The sequence below is a fragment of the Strix uralensis genome, chromosome 24, assembly GCF_047716275.1.
Source record: "Strix uralensis isolate ZFMK-TIS-50842 chromosome 24, bStrUra1, whole genome shotgun sequence".
NCBI lineage: Eukaryota > Metazoa > Chordata > Aves > Strigiformes > Strigidae > Strix > Strix uralensis.
In genome coordinates this window covers 3,565,946-3,586,641 of record NC_133995.1, presented here as the reverse complement: position 1 = coordinate 3,586,641, position 20,696 = coordinate 3,565,946, and the positions used below count along the sequence as shown (strand labels likewise).

Below are 20,696 nucleotides of genomic sequence, written 5' to 3'. Positions count from 1 at the left end.
CAAAGGGTGCTCCACATACCTCTTCCCATCCTCCTGACTTAGTGCGGGGTGGCCCAGCTTCTCCAGCCGCAATGTCCTGGGTGAGGATGGGGGGGATGTTTCGCATTTGATGGTGGTTTTATCCTCTCGGCTTTCATCCCGAGCTGCAGGTGACTGAACAAGCAGAGAAGCCATGAGGCTGGGTGGCCAAAGCCCAGCTCCATTGTTGCCCTGCTGCCTGCCTCTCTCTTGCTCCATGGAGGCATGGCCAAAAGAGCCACCAGGGCCCTGAGGCTTTGCCACGCTCCAGGACTGACCTGAACTAGAGCTCTGGCAATGGCTCGAGATGCCCAAGCAGATGGGGAGGATGTGGCCGTATGGCCAAGATCCTGGGACTAGGGAGGAGGGAGGATGCAGCCCCATGGTCCATGTCAGGGTGTGGGGACAGAAGCTGCTGGCCCTCAGCAGAGGGCTCTGAGGAGCACTGATGGGAATGTCCCAAAGACACCCTGTCGCCAGAGGGGACACACAACGTTTGAGGACCCAGAGGCTTTCTGAACTTCCCCATGTCCTGCCAGACCCCCCAGGCTGCCAGCCAGCACATCTCCAAGCACCTTACGGGATCCCCATGATCCTCCTGCTGAATCCCTGGGGTCCCCAGCTCCATCCCGCGCCTGCTGCACCCTGACCTGGTGTGGACAAAGCCAGGAGCAGGCTGGAAAATGGGCTTGGACAAAAACCAACGGGATGGGAGCCACTCACTAGCAGTTTCCTCCGGTGCTTCCTCAAGTCGCTGGGCTGATTGCAAGGGGGAAAGCGAGAGAGACACAGAAAGGGGGGCAGTTAATGGAGAACCCCCCCGCAGAGCAGTCCCGGGGCCAGGCGTGCCAGGCTGGGAGACAGCAAACGTGGGCACCCCTGTTCCACATCACCCTCCCGCACACCCGTGCGGACGCTGGGGCACCGCTCCCACCCTAGGCAGCCACACGCACACCCTGTCCAGCCCCCCCGTCCGCCCTGCGTGCCTCCTCACCAACGTCATGATCCCCATACGGTCGAGGTCCTGAGCGGCGCTGCGGGAGGAGAGCTTAGGGGTGGAGCGGCCACTGAGCGGTGGGGATGAGCTGGCCAGGGACAAGGCCGTCAGCGAGGTGGGGATGGAAGCCCTTTTGCAGAGCTGGGTGAGGTTGAGGCCCTCCATGCTGCCACTCGTGACACGGGTCTCCAGCTCCTCTGCACGGAGCTCCGTGGACTCCTTCTCCTCTTGGATCATCCTGGGGGAGCAGCGGGGCTCAGGGCTCCTGGCTCCCCACCTTTTTGGGAAGTTGACTCACACCTCCCTGCCATAGGATCTCCCTACCCTGGGGAAATGCACCTTGGGTGTTGTGACTCAAGCCCCCGATCTCCAGGAATGGCAGCAAGATCCCTCAGGATCCAGATAAACCAGAGCTGAGACACACCATGATTTCTTTTAATATTCATGGGGAACTTTTTTTAAAAATAATGATCCTTTCTGTGAGACAGCACTGATGCAGCGGAGGGACAGGGAGACATGTGCAGGAAGGACCAAGCCCTGTGGCTGGATGTCCTGGAGCCATTTCCCTGGCTGAAACAGGACCAAGACCTCAGTTTTAGGGCATCAGAGCCTCCTTCCACTGCCTGGCAGTTTGTTGCCCCCCCCCGAGCTATTTCAGAGCAAGGCAGTGGTGGGTTTTGGCCATGGTCACTACCTGATCTCCTCGTTAATGGCATCCAGCTGCTCCTGGAGCATCATGGCCAACGTCTGGGCATCCGAGTGCCCACCAGGGGAGAGCACGTCCATGGAGCTGAAGAGTGTCTCACGGTCATCCTCATCCACATCCGAGATCTCGGGGTCGCTGTCGAAGGCATGAGGCCCCGTGGCCAGAACACTGCCTGCCTGGGCCTGCTCCCAGTCCTGGGGGAACAAGGTCCACTGGTCCTACACGGCACCCCCATGTTTCCAAAAGCCAAACTGGAGACTTCCATGCAACAGTCACACCTCAGCACAACTCCAAAGGGAAACACTTCCTACTGTGTTAACCCCATCCATGTACCAGGTAAAGGAAATTGCCCCATGTCCCCAGATCATATGAGACCAGCATGCAAGGCAGGAGGAGTCCCCAACCCCAACTCTGCCCCCATGCTGGCATGAAGATGAATTACCTTGGCTGGCTCCTCTCGCCGGGCGGCAAATCGGCCTTTCTGTGCCCGAGGCAGTCCCGGGGCTGTCCCAAAGGGCTCAGCAGGGGCATGGACCACAGCGCTAAGTGGGAAGCGCAGGTCCGTGGCGCTGCCCATATGGGACCTGGGGAGAAAGAGCCCTGTTGCAGACATTGCTCCATGCAAGGATGCCCTCATCCCCAGACTGCTCCCCTTGCAGTCCAGGCTTGCTCAGGACAGAGGAAGAGGATGAGGACACTCTGGGATGCCCACCCCAGTGATGCTTGCCTGCTCTGCATGAAACGATGCAGAACCAGATTCTGGAAAAAGGTGCCCCATCTGCCCCCACTGGCCCTGGAGATGTGCTCACAGACCGTAGGAAGCTCAGCCTTGGGCCTACCCTCCTGCCACCTCCTCCTTCGCTGCAGTACCCACTGGGACATCCACCCAGTTCTGGCCAAAACCACGCTGTGCAGTGGGTCTGCCGCAAAGCCGTGGGCTGAACAGTCCCCTCCTGTCCTCCTCTCTTGAGAACAGCTTTCACCTCCCAACTTGTACAGCACGTCTTGTGCCTGTCTTCCCCATTCCCATGGTACAGAACAAGGGCCAGCCAGGGAGATTTTCTCCTTTCTTTTTATGTTTTCTTCAACGTTTTTATGAAAAAAAAACCCTGTTGAATAAAATCCCATTTGAAACAGATCTTCCAGATGCAGGGACGTGAGCATTGTCTGAGATGTCCCAGCAGAAACCAGCTGGGACTTCTTCATCCTCCTCCTCCATACTCAGGTTAGTGCTTGGGAGTAGGTCCCCATGCCAGGTGGAGCAATGGCTGCTGTTGGACATGAGGCCACTTTTTGCCACTTGTGGTACTCACTGAATATCTCCACATTGCCTGGTTGCTCCTCCTCACCCTGAAGACCCAGCCACACAGCTGAGCAAAGCGCCTTCCCGGAGCATGGGGTCATTACTCCCTATATGCATTTCCAGAGGAAGCATGAGGGTTTTTTTAATTTGAGATGACAAAAGCAGTTGTCTAAGGCAGATCAGTGTTTTTTCCACCATGGTGGGTCTGGGTTGCAGTACAGATGCAGATCTGGGCTCCCCAACCCAGCATTCTACCAAACCCAGACGAAACCGCTAACACGAGCAGCTTGGCTTGGCGTCAGCTTGGTGTTTGCAGACGAAGGCGCAGACCAAGTTTCTAGGGAATTTAAGCTGTGGAGCCGCTGACAAGCCGCTCCAGAGCTAAAAACAGATAAAGGCGCCTTAGACAAAAGCTGACATTTCAGCTGAGGGATTATTCTAGCCTCTGTAACTCTTTCTGATGATTTTTCCCCCAAGAAATTAAAAAAAGAATAAATCACCCATCTTGTTCTTATTCAAAGAGGTCCCACACATGCTCCAGACACTCCTCTGGCTCTCAGCTATCGTTCACCCTCACAAGCTCTTCCCCATTCTCCCCATTTCTTCTCTCCATGACAGATACAGGGCCTCCAGGCCTTCTCTCAGCCACAGCTGCTGACAGATTTGAAGCTGGTTACACCAGCTCCTTTCCATCTTTTCCAGCCTTCCTGAGAGGTGAATTTTCCCACTGGTGGTCGCTCTCATTGTTCTCTCGCTGACTCAAACCCACATCAAAAGTGCTCAGGAGAGGATGTGGTCTCCCAGGTGGCCACACCAATGCAGTGGGGTGCGTGTCATGCTGGCACCCTCCTTTTCTACCCCCCTGGTTTCTTGCAGCAGTGCTGGGTACCCCGGTCAGTGCTGGAGGGTGAGACCTCTCCTCCTGGTGCTCTGGGCTGGGACCTTCCTATCTCCCAGCTGACTTTAAATGAAAGGGTGTGAGAGGACCATTACAGAGAGGAAGGGAAAAAAATGGGGTGGTCACTCTCCTTTGCCTGCAGCACCTCAAAAGAGGTTCCTCTTTCTTCACTGGCCCACCCCCAGAATACCACAGCGGGGAAAGGCATTCGGTGAACATCCAGCTTTCATAGAAAATTAAATCCTAAGCCCTTTATGTTGAAAAAGAAATGATGCCCAGCAGTTTTTCACCCTTAGAAGACCAAATTTTTGGCCATTCAGTTGGGCTGGGCTATTCTCAATGGTCTGTGTCTCATCCCAGGACAGATCTGCATCGGGGACGGCACATCTGGAGCCAACGCTGCTGGCTTCAGCTTCGTGAAACCAGAAATACCTGAAGCCAACAGCACTTGGGGCCCTAAAAGCAAAAGACCCCCAAAGCCGTGGGTGTGGGATGGAAGTGGGGCACGCACAGGCTGGCAGGGTTTTGGCAGGCAGCCCTTACCTTGTGTGCACGCTCTCCACGAACGTCCCACTTCTGGTCTTGAGCTGATCGACCTCCAGCCTCAGTTTGTCGATCTCGTCAGACAACCGTCGCTGTTCGAGGAGACAAAAGACAGGCAGAGGTTGGTTTTACTCTGAAAAACAGCCAGGTTTGGGGCAATCCACATCCTTAGCTATTTCCAGGTTTATATTCCCTTTAAAAATCCCTGTCCAAGGTTCAAAGCACTTTTGACACATTGGTAAAGAAACAGCTCATGCAGGCAACAGTGAATGACGATGCTGGGGCGATGCTGCAAGGGGAGTGATCACAGGCCAGACAGACAGACACACGTGTGCTTGAAGCGATGCTGGTTTGAGAGACAAAGGAAAATCGGTCCCACTAGGGTGCTCTGGTTTTGCTCCAGACCACACAGACACATTTGCCTTGGCAAAGGGCTGGCAGCGAGCGACCCACTAGCCAAATTTGATGCTGGCCCCATCCCTCCCGCTGCCAGCCCCGTCCTCATCAGGAACCTGCACCTGCACTAAGTGCTGTCCTGCGGGAGATGTGAGGTGGGAGGCTGCGGGCAGGCAGGGAGGGAGGGGAGATGGGATCCTTCAGGCACAGCAGGATCCAGTCCCACGGGCAAACAGGCTGAACCAGGGTGGGTAACATGCAGGCAGCATCATGCAAGACTTTGAGCTCTGCTCCGAGCTGAGCAGCCATGGCCGGGGAGCACGAGCAGTGCCCACACATCCTCACTGTGGGCAGGGAGTATCTGGGAGAGAAAGGCCCTGGGCAAGGGGGAAAGCAACCCCCTGATCCTCCCAACCATGCATGAGACATGGGGCACATCCCAAAAGCTCCCTTTGCTTCAAAAAGCTGCAACCCTCAAGCTTTCCAGCACAGGCCAATGTGGACTCATGTTGCAGACCCTACTTAGATGCTTTATCTGAGAGCAGGGGAGGCACGAAGACCTACGGGGCCTTCTGCAAGCTGGGCATGGAGCAGATCTTCCCACCAATTTGACTGAGAGGGTTGAGAAAGCCTTGGGGGCGAAGGAGACATGGCTGTCTGAGCAGCACTGTCCCTCACAGCCAGGCTGCACCAAAGAGCACTGGGGTAAACCCTCCTCTAGACACGTGGGCGAAGCCACCCCGGCCTCGCTGCTGTCCTCGGCAGGGGGTCAGGGATGGATGAGCATGATAGAAATATGGAGACGGGACAGAACGTGCCTGTTAGGGAACCGAACCGGGGGTCTCCGGGGAGGTGGGTGGCAGCTTCCATCCAGCCACTGCGTGGGTTAGTTTGTGGCCTCCTGCTGCTGGGCGCTTTGGGATCCCAGCTCCTCCGAAACTAGGGTATTTTAGGAGGCGCCACTGCCACTAGCCGGGGATTAGGAGCGAGGAAGCGCAGTCACTAGAGCAGGCTCCCTGCAGCGGCATTTACCTTGTCGTGCTGGTGTTCCTCTATCTGCTTTTGGGTATTTTCCAGCTCTTGTAACAATGTGTTCTTTGAAAAACGAAACAAAAGAAAGGGGAACAAAAACAGGAAAGAAAAAGAGAGACCGTTTAGAAAACGGCCGTGTGGCCTCCCGGGGATGGCCAGTGTGGAATCGATGCGTGGATGGTGTGACGGATGCCTGGCAGGAGGGACTGCAATGGCTCCCTGATCTGTCCCTCACCTAGCTGCCCATGAACTAGTCTCCTCTGCAAACCTCCCACTCCTCAAGCAGGGCTGCCACAGCCCAACTCCTGCCCCACACCGGGGCCAGGGCATGGTCATGGAGAGCAAACAGCAATTAGAGATTTGATGGGCAGGGCTTGAAGATTAGGAAATATGTCTGAGAGATCAACTCCTCAAGCACCTGGATAAAGGGCAAAAATTCCCTACATCTAAGGTAGGGAGTAAGCAGGGGGAAAAGAACATGTTTGCAGCTGCCTGACCTACTGGTCTTTTTTGGGATGTGCTGGCAGCCAAACAGCATCATTTTTGCCCACAGAAGACCTGGAGGAACTCTCTTGGGTGAGCCAGTGCCAGCAGCAGGCTGTGGAGCAGACTATGCCCCTTCTCAAGGCACCACTGCTCTGACCCCTGTTCCTTCCTGGGGTGGGAATTTGGACTCAGCCCTATGTGTTGGGTCCTGCTTTTTATCCAGAGCCACTGAGCTGCTGAACGACTGAACACGCTGACACAGTTGGGTCTGGTCGGGGACGGGAGGTGCAGAGCAACAGGGAGACAGACCTGGATCTGGAGGGATCAGCTGAGGGATGCAATCCCTCTGTGCTCTGACTTGCCAAGGGGAGGCTGGTCCCTGCAGGAACCCAAATAGAGGTGAATTATCAAGGGCTGACCTCCTATTGGCGTTGTGAGGTTAATCCTCACTCTGAGACACCTGCTTTCCCAACTAATTGCATTCACGCTGGGGCAGCAGCAACTCCAGCTGGCTCCTCAAAGGAAAGCCCAGTTCCCCAGGGGGAGTGTGGTGGGATCTGGGAGGCTGCTCACAGACTCTGCCCTGGCTTGGAGAAGGCAGATCAGTCCGGGCTTGGGAGACAGGAGGGTTTCAAGGCAGCATGTGGAGGGGATGGGGAGGTGGAAGAGGATGAACGCTGAATTTTCTCCTGCAAAATGCACTAGGGTTTTGCTCCGACAGCCAGGCGCAGGCTGCAGTTGAGGCTGTGCCGGAGGAGACACAGGAAAGTGAGGGAACAGAGCAGGACAAATCCTACTGCTGTTGGAGGTGAAAGGCAGTGGGGAGTGGGTCTTGCTGAGCAAGGGCCAGCCAGAGGCGAGGGTGTGATGCAGAGCACGCTTCCCTGTGCTCCCACCAACCCCGGTGCCTGGCTGGCGTCCTGCATGTGATCATTTCTCCATCCCTGCACAGGTATTTCCAACCCGCTGTGCTGTGGCTGGCCAGGGCTCTGCGCTGGAGGGGCTGCGGACCCCTCCACCCCCCAACCAGCCCCCCAGAAGACCCCCTGCCCCCCAGCCACTACCTTCTCCTCCAAGGCCGCCATCCTCTCCTTGAGGTGCAGCTGCAGTCGCTCATTGGACTCGCTCAGCAGACGGTCCACAGTGTCCGAGAGACGCTTGTTGTGCTCCTCGTTCATCTTCTCCCGCTGGCGGGCCTGCAATGGCAAAGAGTGACCAGCCACATCAGACCCAGCAGATCTGCTCCTCCTGCCACGAGGGGCTCAGTGCCCTCCTGCCATCCCATGCTTCCTGGTGATGTCAGAGCTGATCTACCAGGCCCAGCTTTTGTGGACAAATGCAGCCCTTCCAGCACAGATTGGATCCTCCACTGGGGCTCTGCTGGTCTCTGCCATTTCCCAGCCAAGGATGAACAGGAGAGAGGACAGGATCCCAAGAGATCCTGCCAGCCTGACCCTCAAGAAAAAGTTTGACCTGTGCACCTGCCAGGTACAGCCACAATGGGGGCACAGCCCAGACCCCAATGTGTGCTGATCCTCTGGATTTGCAAAGGTCTCTCCAAGTCTCTGCCCTAGCCCAAAACAACCCTGGGTTTCTCCAGGGGCACACACTCCACCTGGGCAACCCAGGAAAGGGGCATCACAGCCTCCTGTGTGGACAGCCCAGCCACGGGCTAAGGAGCACGGCAGGGATTGTGCAGCCCATGACACATCAGCTCGGCCTCTCTGGCTTTCTGAGGGGCAGCACCCTTTGCTCCCAGTGCCCATCCATCTTGCCCTGCTGCTGATCCAGGCTTGGGGGAAGAGCTGCTCCTGCATTTGGGATCCCCGCTGCTCCAGGAGGTGATGCTGGGAGAGCAGTGGATGTGGCCAGCTAACAGCAAGAGTTGGATGCCTGGGAGAGGGGGAAACCACAGCAGAGAGTGTCATAGCTCCTGTGTGGCTCTAGTTTAAGAGATCCTGGATGGGGATGAGGCTCCTCTCCCCATTCTGCTTCAGAGACACCAGCAAGACAGACCTTTGTGGCGTGCCCGGGTACCCAGCCACCAAGGCAACCTGGAGGCAAGGACCCACAAGGACTCTCCGGTCCAGGCTGAGTAGCACTTACCCTGGCCAGCTCCTGGTTCTTCTCCTCTAGCTGACTCTCTAGCTGCCGGAGGTGCTCCTCGATGCTCCCGTGCCTCTCTTCTGCCTGGGAAAAGCAGAGCAGCCCTCTCGGATGACGCTCCCCAAAACCACGTGGGCCCTCTTGCATCCCTCCCTCCATCCCTGCACCCACATCCTTCCCTGGGATGTGATGCTCTCTCCCACTGCCTGCACCCCTGCCACGGTTCACGGTGTGCTGTGAGCCCAGGACAGCCCTGCTAGCAACGTGATGGGAGATGGAAGTGCTCTGTGAGCAACTAGGCACCCGTTCCAGCACCTGGGAAGGGCAGGACTGGCCATATCCACACTTCCCTCCAGGCCTGCACTCTCCCAGATCCAGCCTGGGTCCTTCCTCTTCCTCCTCATCCCAGAGTGGTCCCAGCACAAGCCAAAGGCCATCCACACCGACAGGACCATCTCTGCCTTGCAGAAAGGAGCTGAGGGAAGGGAGCAAACCCCACGCATTCAAGACTTGTCGAGAGCTTTAAAAACAGTGCATTGTCCCTGCAGCCATGGGGGAGGCAGAGAATAGCAAAACTCAGAGGCTGGGAATGAGAGCAGGTGCCTTGGGCCTGCCAGGGGTTCCATCGCTGCAGGGGGTGGTCAGACCTGCCTCTTCCTCTGGTTCTTGCAGTCCCTTCTGGCTCTGGTCCCTGATCACCCATCACACTTGCCTTGGTGAGTGCAGCAATGCGCTGGGCCAGCTCCGCTTCCACCTCAGGCAGCGTCTCCGCCTTCCGCATCGTCTGCTGCAGCTTCTGCTCCGCCAGCTCCAGCAGCTCCTGCAGGTGCCGGGCTTTCTCCTCGCACTGCGGGACAGGGCAGGATGGGTGCCCAGCACCAAGGCTTGCCCGCTTGTCCCATCCCCAGTACCCACTTCTCCCTCCCAAGTCCCTGGGGTGGTGGTGGGAGTCTTTGGGTCCAGTTTTGGTACCTGGCGGTGCAGGGACTCCTTGTTGGCCAACTCGCTTTCCAACTTGTCATTGAGGTCATGGATGGAGGTGGCTTCTCGCTGGGCTGCCAGGTAGCGTTTCTCCAGTGTGGTGATCCTCTCCTCCATGTCCTCTTTCTGAGCCAGGGCCTGGGGAAGTGATGGGGCTATCACATCTTGATCTGTGACCACCAATTTGGGAATAACTGGGCCACCCAGCTCCTGTGAGCCTGGGACACCCCAAGTCCAAGCATGCAATGAGAACCCTGCTTCACATGGGGATGAGGGACAGCAGAGTGGGAGAGTGATATAGAGAGTCAAGCAATCACAGAAGAACCTTCTAGCATGGACACAGCTCATTGCCCCAGGTCTGCAGCACACCTGGATATCTCAGTGTCTGCTTATAACCTCAGGGAAGTCCTGCTGGGGGAACAATCTCCCAAAGGCAGTGGCCTCTTTTGGGGAACACAGGTCTTTACCCTGCATACAACAGGAGCTACAATCCCTTCCCAACCCAGAACAGAAGCTGCTGTGAATGTCTCTGCAACTGCAACAGGCTTGGCAGTGCAGGAGGGCAGCATCTAACCTCTCGGAGGTCCCTCTGGTACTTGCTGCTCATCTCCTCCGATTTGATCAGATCCTTTCTGGCGGTGCCCAGATCCTCCTCCAGCTCGGTGACGCTGGCAGCCAACGCAGAGATGCGCTCCTTGGCCTGGACCACTTCGAAATTCTGCTTCTCCAGGAGCTCCTGCAGCTCCACCACCCGCCCTGCCTCATCGTCCGGGTGGACGGAGCCATTGGAGAGCCGCTGCAAGGCAGCAGAGAGGGAAGCAGATGCTGGGCTGCCCCAAAGCATGGGCTGGCATTGCCTGCAGCTACGCAATTGGGGAACATGGCCCTGCAGGGACCCAGTGAGGTGGTGGGGAGTGGGGACGTGGGGCTCTGGGACCCTCTGTCAACAGTCTCCGCTAGCCAGGGATGTGGCTTCTCACAGGCATGATGGAATATGGATGGCTGAGGGCTTCCCAGAGCATCTCTGGAAATCAGAGCCCCTAGGAGCATCTGAGCGTGAGCACAAATTCCCCTCCTCTCAGAAATGGCCTGTATCCACGAGGAAGGGCATCTCCCAGCGGGCTGGACCCAGGGGAGAGGGAAAAAAGTTTTCACCACCCTGAAGCCAGCAACAAGGGGGTTGGAGAAACGATAGCCTCAGTGAGCATGTTCAGAGCAGGGGTTTCTGGGGCTCTCACCTTCCAGGGAAGCTTCTGTGCTGGCTCCTTGGGCTCCCTCTCATCCCGCTCACCCGCCGGGGCCTCCCGCGTGGTGCCTTGCTGCAGAGCCGCCACCTGCATGACAACAGGGCTTAATTAATGAGAAGAAGCAGATGAAACCAGTTGGTCTGGCCACGGGTGAGGCCAGCCGTGGTGCACACAGGTCTGCAACCACCGTCATATTCAGCTATTGCCTATGGCTGGGGAGGAACTGGAGGGGTAGGGTGAAGAAAAGAGGGAAGGCAGAGGTGCTGTGAAGGCTCAGCACTGATGAAGGATGAAGCCTGTCCATCTTGCATGGACAAAATGGTGTTTGCTACAGGCCTGCAAGGAACCTGACCCCAGCAGTAAGGTTGTCCTGGTGAGCCCTCAGGACCTGAGCCCTGCATCCCAGGACTCACTCCCAACTCATTTCACTAGTTTACAGCCAGACAGACTCCAAAGTCAGTGCAGATGTAGCCAGTAGGAGCAGGGGATAAACACTGACATATCTCACCCTGCTCTGCTGGGGGAGGATGGGGAAAGGTCCCTGCAAGGTGAGCAAAGGCCAGGCAATTCCTCCCTGCTGAGTCTGGGGAAGTACTATGAGAGACATCCTGGGAACTGGAAAAGGAGCAAAATTTGGCCAGGCAGAGGCTATACGGATGGCTCTTTCCTTTGGCAGTAGCGGCTAGGCACAAACTTCAGGAAGGAAAACAGGGTTAATATCTCTCCGAGATGAAAAGGGCTAGATATTGGGGACAGTGAAGTTCCCATGCCAGGGCCCCAGCAAGGAAGGAGATGGGGGATGCAAGATGAGGTGCTTGGACCAGTGAGGTTTAGGTCTTTGCTGAGGCAGGGAAAATCGCAAGTCACTCTCAGCCCCCTGAAATGATTCAAGTCCAGGTTGCTTTTGTCAGTGAAATAAACACCAAACAGCAAAAAGACATAACCTTGCCTGAGAGACAAAAGTTTTCAGAATATTTACAAGATTTCCTTAATTACAGACAATTCTTCATGTAAACAGCAATTTTAGAATAAAAGCCTTACATTAAAAATACCAAAACACCATTTCTCTGATCTGCATGACCATTTGAGGGTGGTATTTCAGCAAATTCAACACGAATTCACAAATGTAACACAGAGCAGTCCCAGCCCAGCAGGCACCCCAGCAAGAGCCCAGGGGAGGCTGCCCAAATACCTCTTACCTGCCGATGGGCATCCACAAGCTGCTCCTCCAAGGTTGCCACTCGCTCTAAGGCTGCTCGCAAGCGTTCCCTGACCTGCAGTCATGTAAGACAACAGGAAAGACCATTATTCATCCGTGATGGTGGTGCCCAGGATCTAGGCAACCTCCCGCCCCTTTCTTTCAGGCTGACAGCCAGGCTCTGGTGGATTCATATCCAGGGCACAGCCTCAGGGATGCTCCAGCCCATTGCCTGGGAGAGCGAAAGCATGTTGGAGAGGAACAGCCTGGGCCAAGCTCACTCTTGGAGACCTATGGCCAGGACAGCTTGAAGACATCTTTTAGCAGAGGAAGGAGATGCTTGAGGCAAATGAATCAGGAGGAACAAGAGTTGTAATGCAAAGACTGAACCAGGGTGCTAAATGCCAGCACTCACCACCACCACGTGAGTGACCTGGGGAAGCAAGTTCCCCATCCTAGACAGCCTCAAACCCAAAGCATTCATGCAGCAGCCCCACCACCTCCTAAAATGAGGGTGCTGTAGCTTTTGGATATCCAAGACCTTCCTCCTGAGGGACCTCATGTCACCACCCAGCTTAACAACAAGGGAGGGAGAGGGTTGGGAGGTTAGCTCTGAGCAGGGGATGTTCACGGAGCGAGCCGGGAGAGGTCCCAGCAGCCTGTCTCACCTTTTCATCTAGCGCCTTGTGATGCTCAAAGAGTGACTTGAGCGCCTTGAGCACCTCGACCTCACTGGAAACCCCGGACGGCGACTGGGCCTGACGCTTGACCACGGTCATCCTCAGGGACCGCTCATGCCTTGACACCAGGCACTCCAGGTGCTCCAGCAAGAGCTGCAAGAGGGCAAGCGTGAGGCTCTCACCACCCCGGGGGCTGTCAATGCCAATATCGGCCCAGCAGCCTGCGGTGTCCCACATTTCTGAGGACTGAAAGCCAGACAGCAGGTTTTATATGCTTACCCGGGTGTTATTGCGCTCGGCTTTCAGCTCTGAGATCTCCTCTTCTCTCTCCAGGAGCTGCTCCCGGCACGCACTGAGCTCCCGTGTCAGCGTTGCAAACTCCTGTAGAAATCAGGGCACGGCCATGAGCAGGGAGAGCAGGATGGAGATGGACCCAGCATCACGGCCCCACTCCTGGGACCTCCAGTGCAGAGCACTTCCCATTCGAACCCAACCAGTGAGAGACGGTGACACCAAGGAGAACACTGAGAAATCAGTGGAGAACCACAGCCAGGCTGGGAGGTGATCCGTTCCTGGCTTCCCTAAGTGCTTTGGACAAGGGAGAACACAGCATGCCAAAATTTATCCAACTGGTTTGCTGTCCAGAGACACAAGAAACTGCTCTACAGCTCCAGAGGCACTCGATGGCATTTAAAGCAACCCAGTCAAGGCCACTAATATGTTCTCATCCCCACTGTGCCCTTGATGCCACCCAGCAGAGCACCCACCCTGGAGCACCCCATCAGGCTAAAACTCACCACAAAGCTGCAGCCGGCCAGGATGGGTCCCCTGGCCCCAAGCCAGTCTCCACCACGGCCTCAGGACCTGGCATCACCCAAAATCTCCTTCCAAAGAAAAGAGCAAGATCTGCCCCAGTCCAGTGGGGCCCCATCGGGCTTCTTACGGCACACCCCCAAGCCCCGAATCCCAGCTGAGAGAGATGGGGCACAGCAGGAGATGTGGCAGATGCCACCAGTTCTCGCTCCAGCCACCGCTCCCTCCAGGGAGGTGACAGCCAGCAGAGAAGAAGAGCCGTGCACAGAGCGATGCCAAAGTAGAGCTGCAAAGTCAGCACATCCTTTGGAAACAGAACAATCGCACTTGTGACTGTGTCCGAGGGGAAAGGAAACTCGCTCTGAAGTTCCTAGGATGCAGGAGAGTTCATTTTCCCTTAAAAAATGAAAACCAAGCACCTGGGTTAGCCCAGGCACACTCTTCCATTGCTCCCAGTTGCTCTTTCAGTCTCCAAGCAGTGCCAGGACTAAGCGACATTTTGCAGCTGGGATTTTTTTGGGTGAAAAATGCAAATGCTGAAATGCTTCATGAATTTACACCAGTTTCACAGTGTTGTTGAGAAGAACTTAAAAAGGAAAAGGGTTTTAGAAGAAGCTGAGAAGGATTTGATTGAGCATTAACAAACCAAATTTCGACTGGGGGCTGAGAGCCGTTTTACAGCATGAAATTCTCTTTCACTTTAATTTTCAAGTTAAACAAATAAAACCCCTTCAAACTGAAGCAAAACATTGAGGCTTAGGTTGAATCAAATGCTCTGCTCAGCTCAAAGTGAAACCTTTTGCAACAGCTCACATCCCTCCAAGAAATCAAGAGCTTTTTAATCTCTGTCCCAGCTAGATTTTCCCTCTCCCTTTCCTCCCCAAACTGCTCGCACTGGTGTGGCTTTCAGCCTGGGGTTGGTGGGGATGGTGGTGTCACTGGTGATGCTGAGACCCCACAGTGGGACAGGACCCAAACATGCCACAATGTGGAGGAAGGGAAAGAGCAACCACAGCGGCCGAAGTCAGTCATTGTCCCTATAAATAGCTGCTTTTCTGCCCATCACCACGCCTCAGGGCTGCTGCCATCAGACATCCTTACTCCAGCATCACCCCAGGGCCTGAGTCCTTCGGCTCCTTTCCAGACCCACTCCTGTCCCATCGCTTGCCCAGGGACCACTTCAGGCTTGGGGTCATCCCTGTCCCCAACAGTTTTCTCCCCAATCAGTCACAGCACCCCAAACCTCCATCACCACCCTCTGCCATGCCCAGGCACCATCCCATGTTTGCTCTCAGACCATCTCACAGACCCCCAAAGCACGGTGAACCCCACTGCTGAGCCAGTCCCCCCAGGAGACCGCTGTGCCAGCCAAGCCTTTGCCGGAGCCGTGCTCTCCCAGCCAGTGGGGATTATGGCTCGGCACAGCCCAGTGGCACACACATGTGCGTGCGCACCGCTGGGTTATGCAAGCGCTGCGCGCAAGAGTGAGCAGCTCGTGAGCATCCCTGCGGATTATATCAGGGCTGGGAACGCCAGTGAGCAGAAAGGGTGTGAGAGTGGCAGCGAGAGGCGCCAGATTTGGTGCCTGTGCACCACTGGATGCTTCAGATTTAGAGATATGTCACTCCCCCAGTCCCTCAATACACCAAGAGACAGGCAGAAAGGCTTAAGGAGCTCAGCAAAAGCATCCTTGCAGCCGTGATGGCCCCAGGAACGTCTTTCAGCAGCCCAAGATATAGTGGCAGGTGACACATTGGCAGTGGACTCTCTCCCAGCACCAGGGCAGGGACACTGTGAATCCAAAGCTCACCAGATCTGCAAAGGGTGGAAACCTCTTGCTCTGCCCCATGGCTGGCAGGGGAAACCAGGGCTGCGGACATGGATGGATGCTCTCCCCACTGGGGTGAACAGGACTACGTGCAGCGTGGGATGGATGGGATAAGGCATCGGAGGCAGCAAGGGAAGAGGAATGCCACGCTGGGGACAGTGATTGCCAGTGCTCAGCCCTCCTCACCCCCCGTTGTTTGCATAGCCCGCACGGGCTGGCCAAGCTGTACAGATTGCGCCAGCAATCAGGCTTTCATCCCGAAAGGCAAGGAGATTAAAAGAGAGAGAAAATCCGCTGGAGAGAGGCAGGCAGCCCCCACCCCAGTCAGCCCGATGCAATTCACGGTTAGCGGGTCAAAGCGTGGTAGTAGCTCCCCTTCTGGGCGCAGCACAAAGCTCCTGCCCAAGCCTATCCCATCGGGGTGCTCCTCTCTGAGCCCTCCACCCTGCCAGGAATGGCTGGCTCGATCCTGTGCTGTGTGCCCCAGCAAGGCTGTCAGGCCTGGAGCATCCCAGGGCAAATAAAAGAGACCATGATAACTGTCCTTGCTTGGGGAAAGTTTGCAAAAAGGAGCATTTACCACCAAAAATAGCAACACCCCTGTAGGGGGATGGGACAGCTGTAAGGGCTAGCTGAGTACACAGGACTGGGGGCACTTGCAAGCCTGATTTTATTGCCTTGGGAATAAAAAAAAATAGGAATAAATCACTTCAGCACCCTCCTGTAGTTACATCCATCAGCCCCGGCTATGCCAGACGTCTGCCCTAGCATTGCCACTTTGCTTCTGGGCCACTGCCGGGCACCAGATGAGTTTGGGAACCATGAGGACAAGCTGTCCCCAGCTCCCGGCTGCAGTGTCACACCGTGGAGTGCAGCTTTCACCCCCATCCGCAGATATGCCATTGCCCTAACTCCCAGCAAAGTGGCAAAAAAGGGGATCTGGGTGATTTTCCTCTGTCCTGGCCATGGCCAGGAGTATTCCAGAAGATGCAGAGGTACCTGTCCCTGGCTCTGATAAGCTCTCAAACTAAGCAGGGACACTGATAAATGGATTAGAAAGTGAAGGAGAGGTGCCTGATCTTTGATCAAAGGATAGATGATAAGACACAGCCCTGGGAGTCCTCGGGAGCCCTGTGGGAAGCCCAGCAGCCCAGGAAGTGGCTAATTTGGGTTCAAACCAAACCACCCAAAGCATGACTGGCTGGGCTCAGCCCCAAGCCCTGGGGCAGGAGGGAACAGGGTGGACGGATACTATTTTCACCATCGGAGCAGAGAGGGAGACCCGCAGCACCACACAAGGTATTGAAACAGGGCGCTGTGGCTGAGGGCTCAGATCTTTGGTCAGCACCAGGCATGTTCAGGGTTTGGGGTCTTCCCCCTTAGCTGCATCAACAGGGAAGAGCTGGAGGGAGGCCAGAAACCAGCTACATGGAGACGACTGGGAAAGCAAGGAGAGGTTTAGGAAGCTCAGAAAGAGAAGGCTTGTAGCATGAAAAAGCCCTCAGCCCAGAACCGTCTTCTGCCTTTCCCTGTGCTGCCTGCAGCACAGACAAGGATGCAGTGAGATTGCACCAAAGCAAGCAAAATTCCCCTGTTTGCAGCAGGAGCGTGGCTGCTGCTCCAATGCACCCAAGCCTTGGTAACAAACTGGCTCCAGCTGTGGGATTAATGGCATTTTAAAGCCCCTAATTGGAGTGATTGCTCCTGACGGGCCAGGCGTGCGATGGAGGGTGCTGTGGGAAGGACGCCCACGCTAGGAAATCAGCACTGCTGACTCAGCATGCGAAGGATGGAGCCCCATCTGTCTGTCTGTCCATGCTGGGAGTTGGCAGAGTCATCACCCCGGTTTCTCCTTGCTGTCCCAGGAGCAGTGAAGAATTACAAGAAAGCTCTAAGTCACAGTCAAGGGGATAAACACAACCGCAGCAGTGTGTAGCATGGGATTACAGAGACTAAATCTTGCTGGGTAAACCCAGGGCTTTGACCATCACCCACCCTCCGCACCAGGCAGTGCAGTGGCACATTCTGGATCTCTTGGCTACAGCACTGTGACTCTGCGGGGACCATCCATGGGGAATTGGTGTCCTCCCTTCTCAACATGCAGTCACAATGTGTATTTCCACCCAGGATTGCTCAGGGAGCAGCACTGTGCAGCTGAGCAAGTAGGAATCCAGCACCTCGGTGCCCTGGTCTTGTGGGAGCAAAACCAGCTCCAATGGTTTAACACTGAGCTGCCAGATCCCTCCATCCTTCCCCAAAATCTTGAGGCACTTCAAAGGTCTTACCCAGTGGGTAAGAAGTTTCTATTTTCATGCTGCTTTTTGCAAGTGTTATCTCTAGATATATTTTTAAGTTAAATGGGAGGAATCTGGGGTAATTGTTTGATGCCAGGACCCCCTCCAGCTCCTGGGGGACCTCCAGGGAGCTCAAGGAGTCTTAGGGAGTCTGCCCACCCCAAAAAGCCCAGTTCTCAGTTCCCCAGGCAGCCCTAAGAGGCAGCAAAGGCACAGCAGAGCAGGGCCCAGAAGGAAGAACTGCAGGAGGTTTTGGCAGCCATCAGTAGCCCTCAGCACAGCAGCCCCTGTGAAATCTGGGAGCCTGTTTTCCCCCTGACACAGCTGGGGACAGGGACTCCTGTCAAACTCCCAAGCCCTGTCAGGACAGAGGAGTGTCATCCCACACAGGGCCCTGCACCAGAACACATCCGGATACACCTGGAGCCCCACTTGTTGCATCCTTGCATGGTACCTACACCCAGAGAGCAGAGGAGAAACCGAGCTGAGTGGCCAGGCAGGCGGGAGCTGGCAACCACAGCAGAGCCCCGGGGGGGCTGCTGAGAGCACTCAGACCCCAGACCCCTTGGTCCTCGGCCACATGTCCCCCGCACAAGCGGGGAGGGCAGAGGGATTGGAGCCGAGAGCTTTCAGTCTGATTAAGTAGCGTTCAGCGCTCCCACATGAATAAATAAATCATGTAGGAAGCATTAAGACAGCTTAGTCTCCCCAGGAAATCGTCCTGGAATTCTGCCTTTTAGGGGCTGAGGGATATCCCCATGGATTAGTGGGGGGATAGCTTGGCCATGTGGCAACAAAACCCCACATGGGCAAGGGGGAATGGGAGCTACAGCGAGCATCCCTGCAAGCCCTTTTCCATGGACAAGCACATCCCCTGCCTGCCCCATGCATGGGTTTGCACCAGACACGCATTCCCTGCCTGCCCCATTGACAGCTCTGCCAGCACTCTGGATCCGGTGCCAACATGGCAGCATCCAGCTGCCACAGCACCCTGAAAGGATGCAGAGTGCCACGTCCCCCGCCACCATCCACCCCAACCTCCCCAGGCAGCACGTCCTCCTCACAGCCAGAGCGTGGCTCTTTTGTGACACTGAGGAAGGGCTGTTAGTCTCGTGGGTGGCCAGCCACAAGCCTGGGTGCCTAACCCTGCCCCATAAAACAGGGTTTATTCAAGCAATCCAGCTTGAATCCTGCCCCAGGGGCGTCTGACACATTGCAGTAAGCTCCTGGGCAAAAGGGCTCACAAAGAAGGAGGAAGAGGATGGGACAGACCCCTGGAATGCCCCCACGCAGTGCCCTGGGGAAGAGACCCGTCGCGTCCTGCTTACCTGGTACATGCACATGCTGGGATTAATCCCATTGGGCAGGTGAGCGCCTTTGGGTTTGCTCCCCACGTTCATGCTGAGCCCTCAACTCCCACGAGGGCAGCCAGTGCAGCCCCAAGGGTGAGCAGCACAGTGGGCACTGGGGGCCATTGTGCCCGGGCGCAGAGCCCCCCTGCCCACGTAGGGACAGGCAGAGAAACGGGAGGCAGCGGGAGCTCAGGGAAATTCCCCATCTGCCACCCGTCCTAATTACATCCCTCACCACGGTGCAGGGAGCCGGAGGCAGCCCCGGCTGGAGCAGGGCACCCAGCGAGCTCGTGGGTGCAGCACTGCCACCGAGTCCCTTTGCACTGACCCAGTTTGCTCCGTCTGCATGCTGCCCGTGCCGAGGCACCGACGACTTTTTATTGGAGCAGGAGTGGAGACTAAATCCGTGCGGTCCCTTAATCCGAGGCGGCTGTGGCGGGGCGGGCAGTGTGGGCTCAGGGTGACCTGGCTTGCTCTCTTTGGTGTGCACTGGCAGGGGATCCAGGAGGAGAGGGGACATGAGCCCCTGACACATGGGACATGGTGGTGGCCCTGACTGCACACAACACTTGGGTACATCTCAGCACATCTTAGGACAGTGAGCAACTCATCAGTGGGGACCCCAGAGCTCCTGGGGAAGCACTGTTGGGTTTCTTGCTTTCAGCAACCTAGGTAGAGCCAGGACCAGCCCAGCTCTGTGCATGGAGGGATGGGCTGCTTTCCTCCCGAGCTGCTTTCCCCCATCCAGAGCGGAGGAGGGATGCCGAGAGTTGGCCAGCCACCAGCCCAAGCTCTGTCCTGGCTTGTATCACCAGTTTTGATCCATTAGTCATTTCCCATCTCCCTAGGGTGCTCCAAACCCCAGCATTCAAGCAAGGAGGATCTGAGGTCTCCAGCACCAGCACAGTCAGAATGGATATAAATGGTTGAAGCCTCCTGCTTCCCCTGGCTGTGGGGCTCCTCCCCATATCACATCCACAATGGAGCTGTGAAAAAGCCTCCCAATTCCTGCTTCCCCCAAGTCTGGGCCTTGGGACACTGTGTGCCACCCCACAAGACCCTGCGGGGAAGGTGGGCAACTTGGATCCACCTTGCACAGCCTTGTGACGCTGATCCACCTCATCCTCTTCTGACCTGAGCATCTTTGTGGAGGCCAAGCTCAAGTCCAGGTCTCTGGAGTACCTGGAGTGGGTCCTGCAGGTGGAGGAGCAGAGCAACACCAGAAACCCCAGTTGACCCACGGCAAGCCCTGATTTCCTCCTGCCCTGGGCTGCTCACTGAGCACAGACGTCTGGCAGCCTCCTTGCCCACTGCCCATCTGCTCCAGTGCAGGGAACAAATGAGCACATTGCAATGTCCCAATCCCCACTTTGCACCCAGCTCTGACTTCAGTGTCCCCTCTCAGGACCAAGTTCAAGACAAAGAAAGTCCTATCATCCCACCGGGCAAGGGGACTGATGGAAAGGAGCCATGCTGGTGCGGGAAGGGGCAGGGAGTGGGGCCTTCCCTCCACCAGTGGGATGTAATGTGATTAATGTTCCCATTTGGGAACGCTGGAAATGCCAGTGTGGGATCATGAAACCAAGGACTTCCTGACATCTCAAGAAGCTGGCTGGAGGCAGCAAGCCAGATTTGCTACCTGAAATGTGCCATCTGCTCCCCAGGCACTGTTCCCTAACGGGCTGTCCCCAAAGGCCCAGCACAGGCTCCATGTCTGCCTTGCTGTCACCCTGGGGTGTCCTCGGGAAGGTTTTGCCCCTCCTCCATACTCATTCCCCTGTGCAACAGAAGGGATTGCAGTCCCACACCTCCCCGCAT

General features: G+C 56.2%; 1 protein-coding gene across 9 annotated transcripts in view; it reads right to left on the bottom strand.

Moving 5' to 3' along the window:
* PPFIA4 (PTPRF interacting protein alpha 4) overlaps positions 1–20,696 on the bottom strand; it is a 58,924-nt gene that overhangs the window by 10,274 nt on the left and 27,954 nt on the right. For 5 of the 9 annotated variants that reach the window (XM_074893976.1, XM_074893975.1, XM_074893979.1 and 2 more), the window contains exons 3-18: positions 12,871–12,972; positions 12,580–12,744; positions 11,913–11,987; positions 10,705–10,800; positions 10,041–10,262; positions 9,458–9,604; positions 9,194–9,332; positions 8,486–8,565; positions 7,444–7,575; positions 5,894–5,956; positions 4,466–4,557; positions 2,164–2,305; positions 1,710–1,915; positions 1,013–1,253; positions 742–777; positions 20–153 (exon numbers count right to left, since the gene is read on the bottom strand). In XM_074893976.1, coding sequence (XP_074750077.1) covers positions 20–153; positions 742–777; positions 1,013–1,253; positions 1,710–1,915; positions 2,164–2,305; positions 4,466–4,557; positions 5,894–5,956; positions 7,444–7,575; positions 8,486–8,565; positions 9,194–9,332; positions 9,458–9,604; positions 10,041–10,262; positions 10,705–10,800; positions 11,913–11,987; positions 12,580–12,744; positions 12,871–12,972 — 2,072 coding nt within the window. Of the gene's footprint in view, positions 1–19; positions 154–741; positions 778–1,012; positions 1,254–1,709; positions 1,916–2,163; positions 2,306–4,465; positions 4,558–5,893; positions 5,957–7,443; positions 7,576–8,485; positions 8,566–9,193; positions 9,333–9,457; positions 9,605–10,040; positions 10,263–10,704; positions 10,801–11,912; positions 11,988–12,579; positions 12,745–12,870; positions 12,973–18,854; positions 19,629–20,696 lie in introns of those variants that run through there. The other 4 variants (XM_074893981.1, XM_074893982.1, XM_074893985.1 and 1 more) reach the window with 3 other exon arrangements.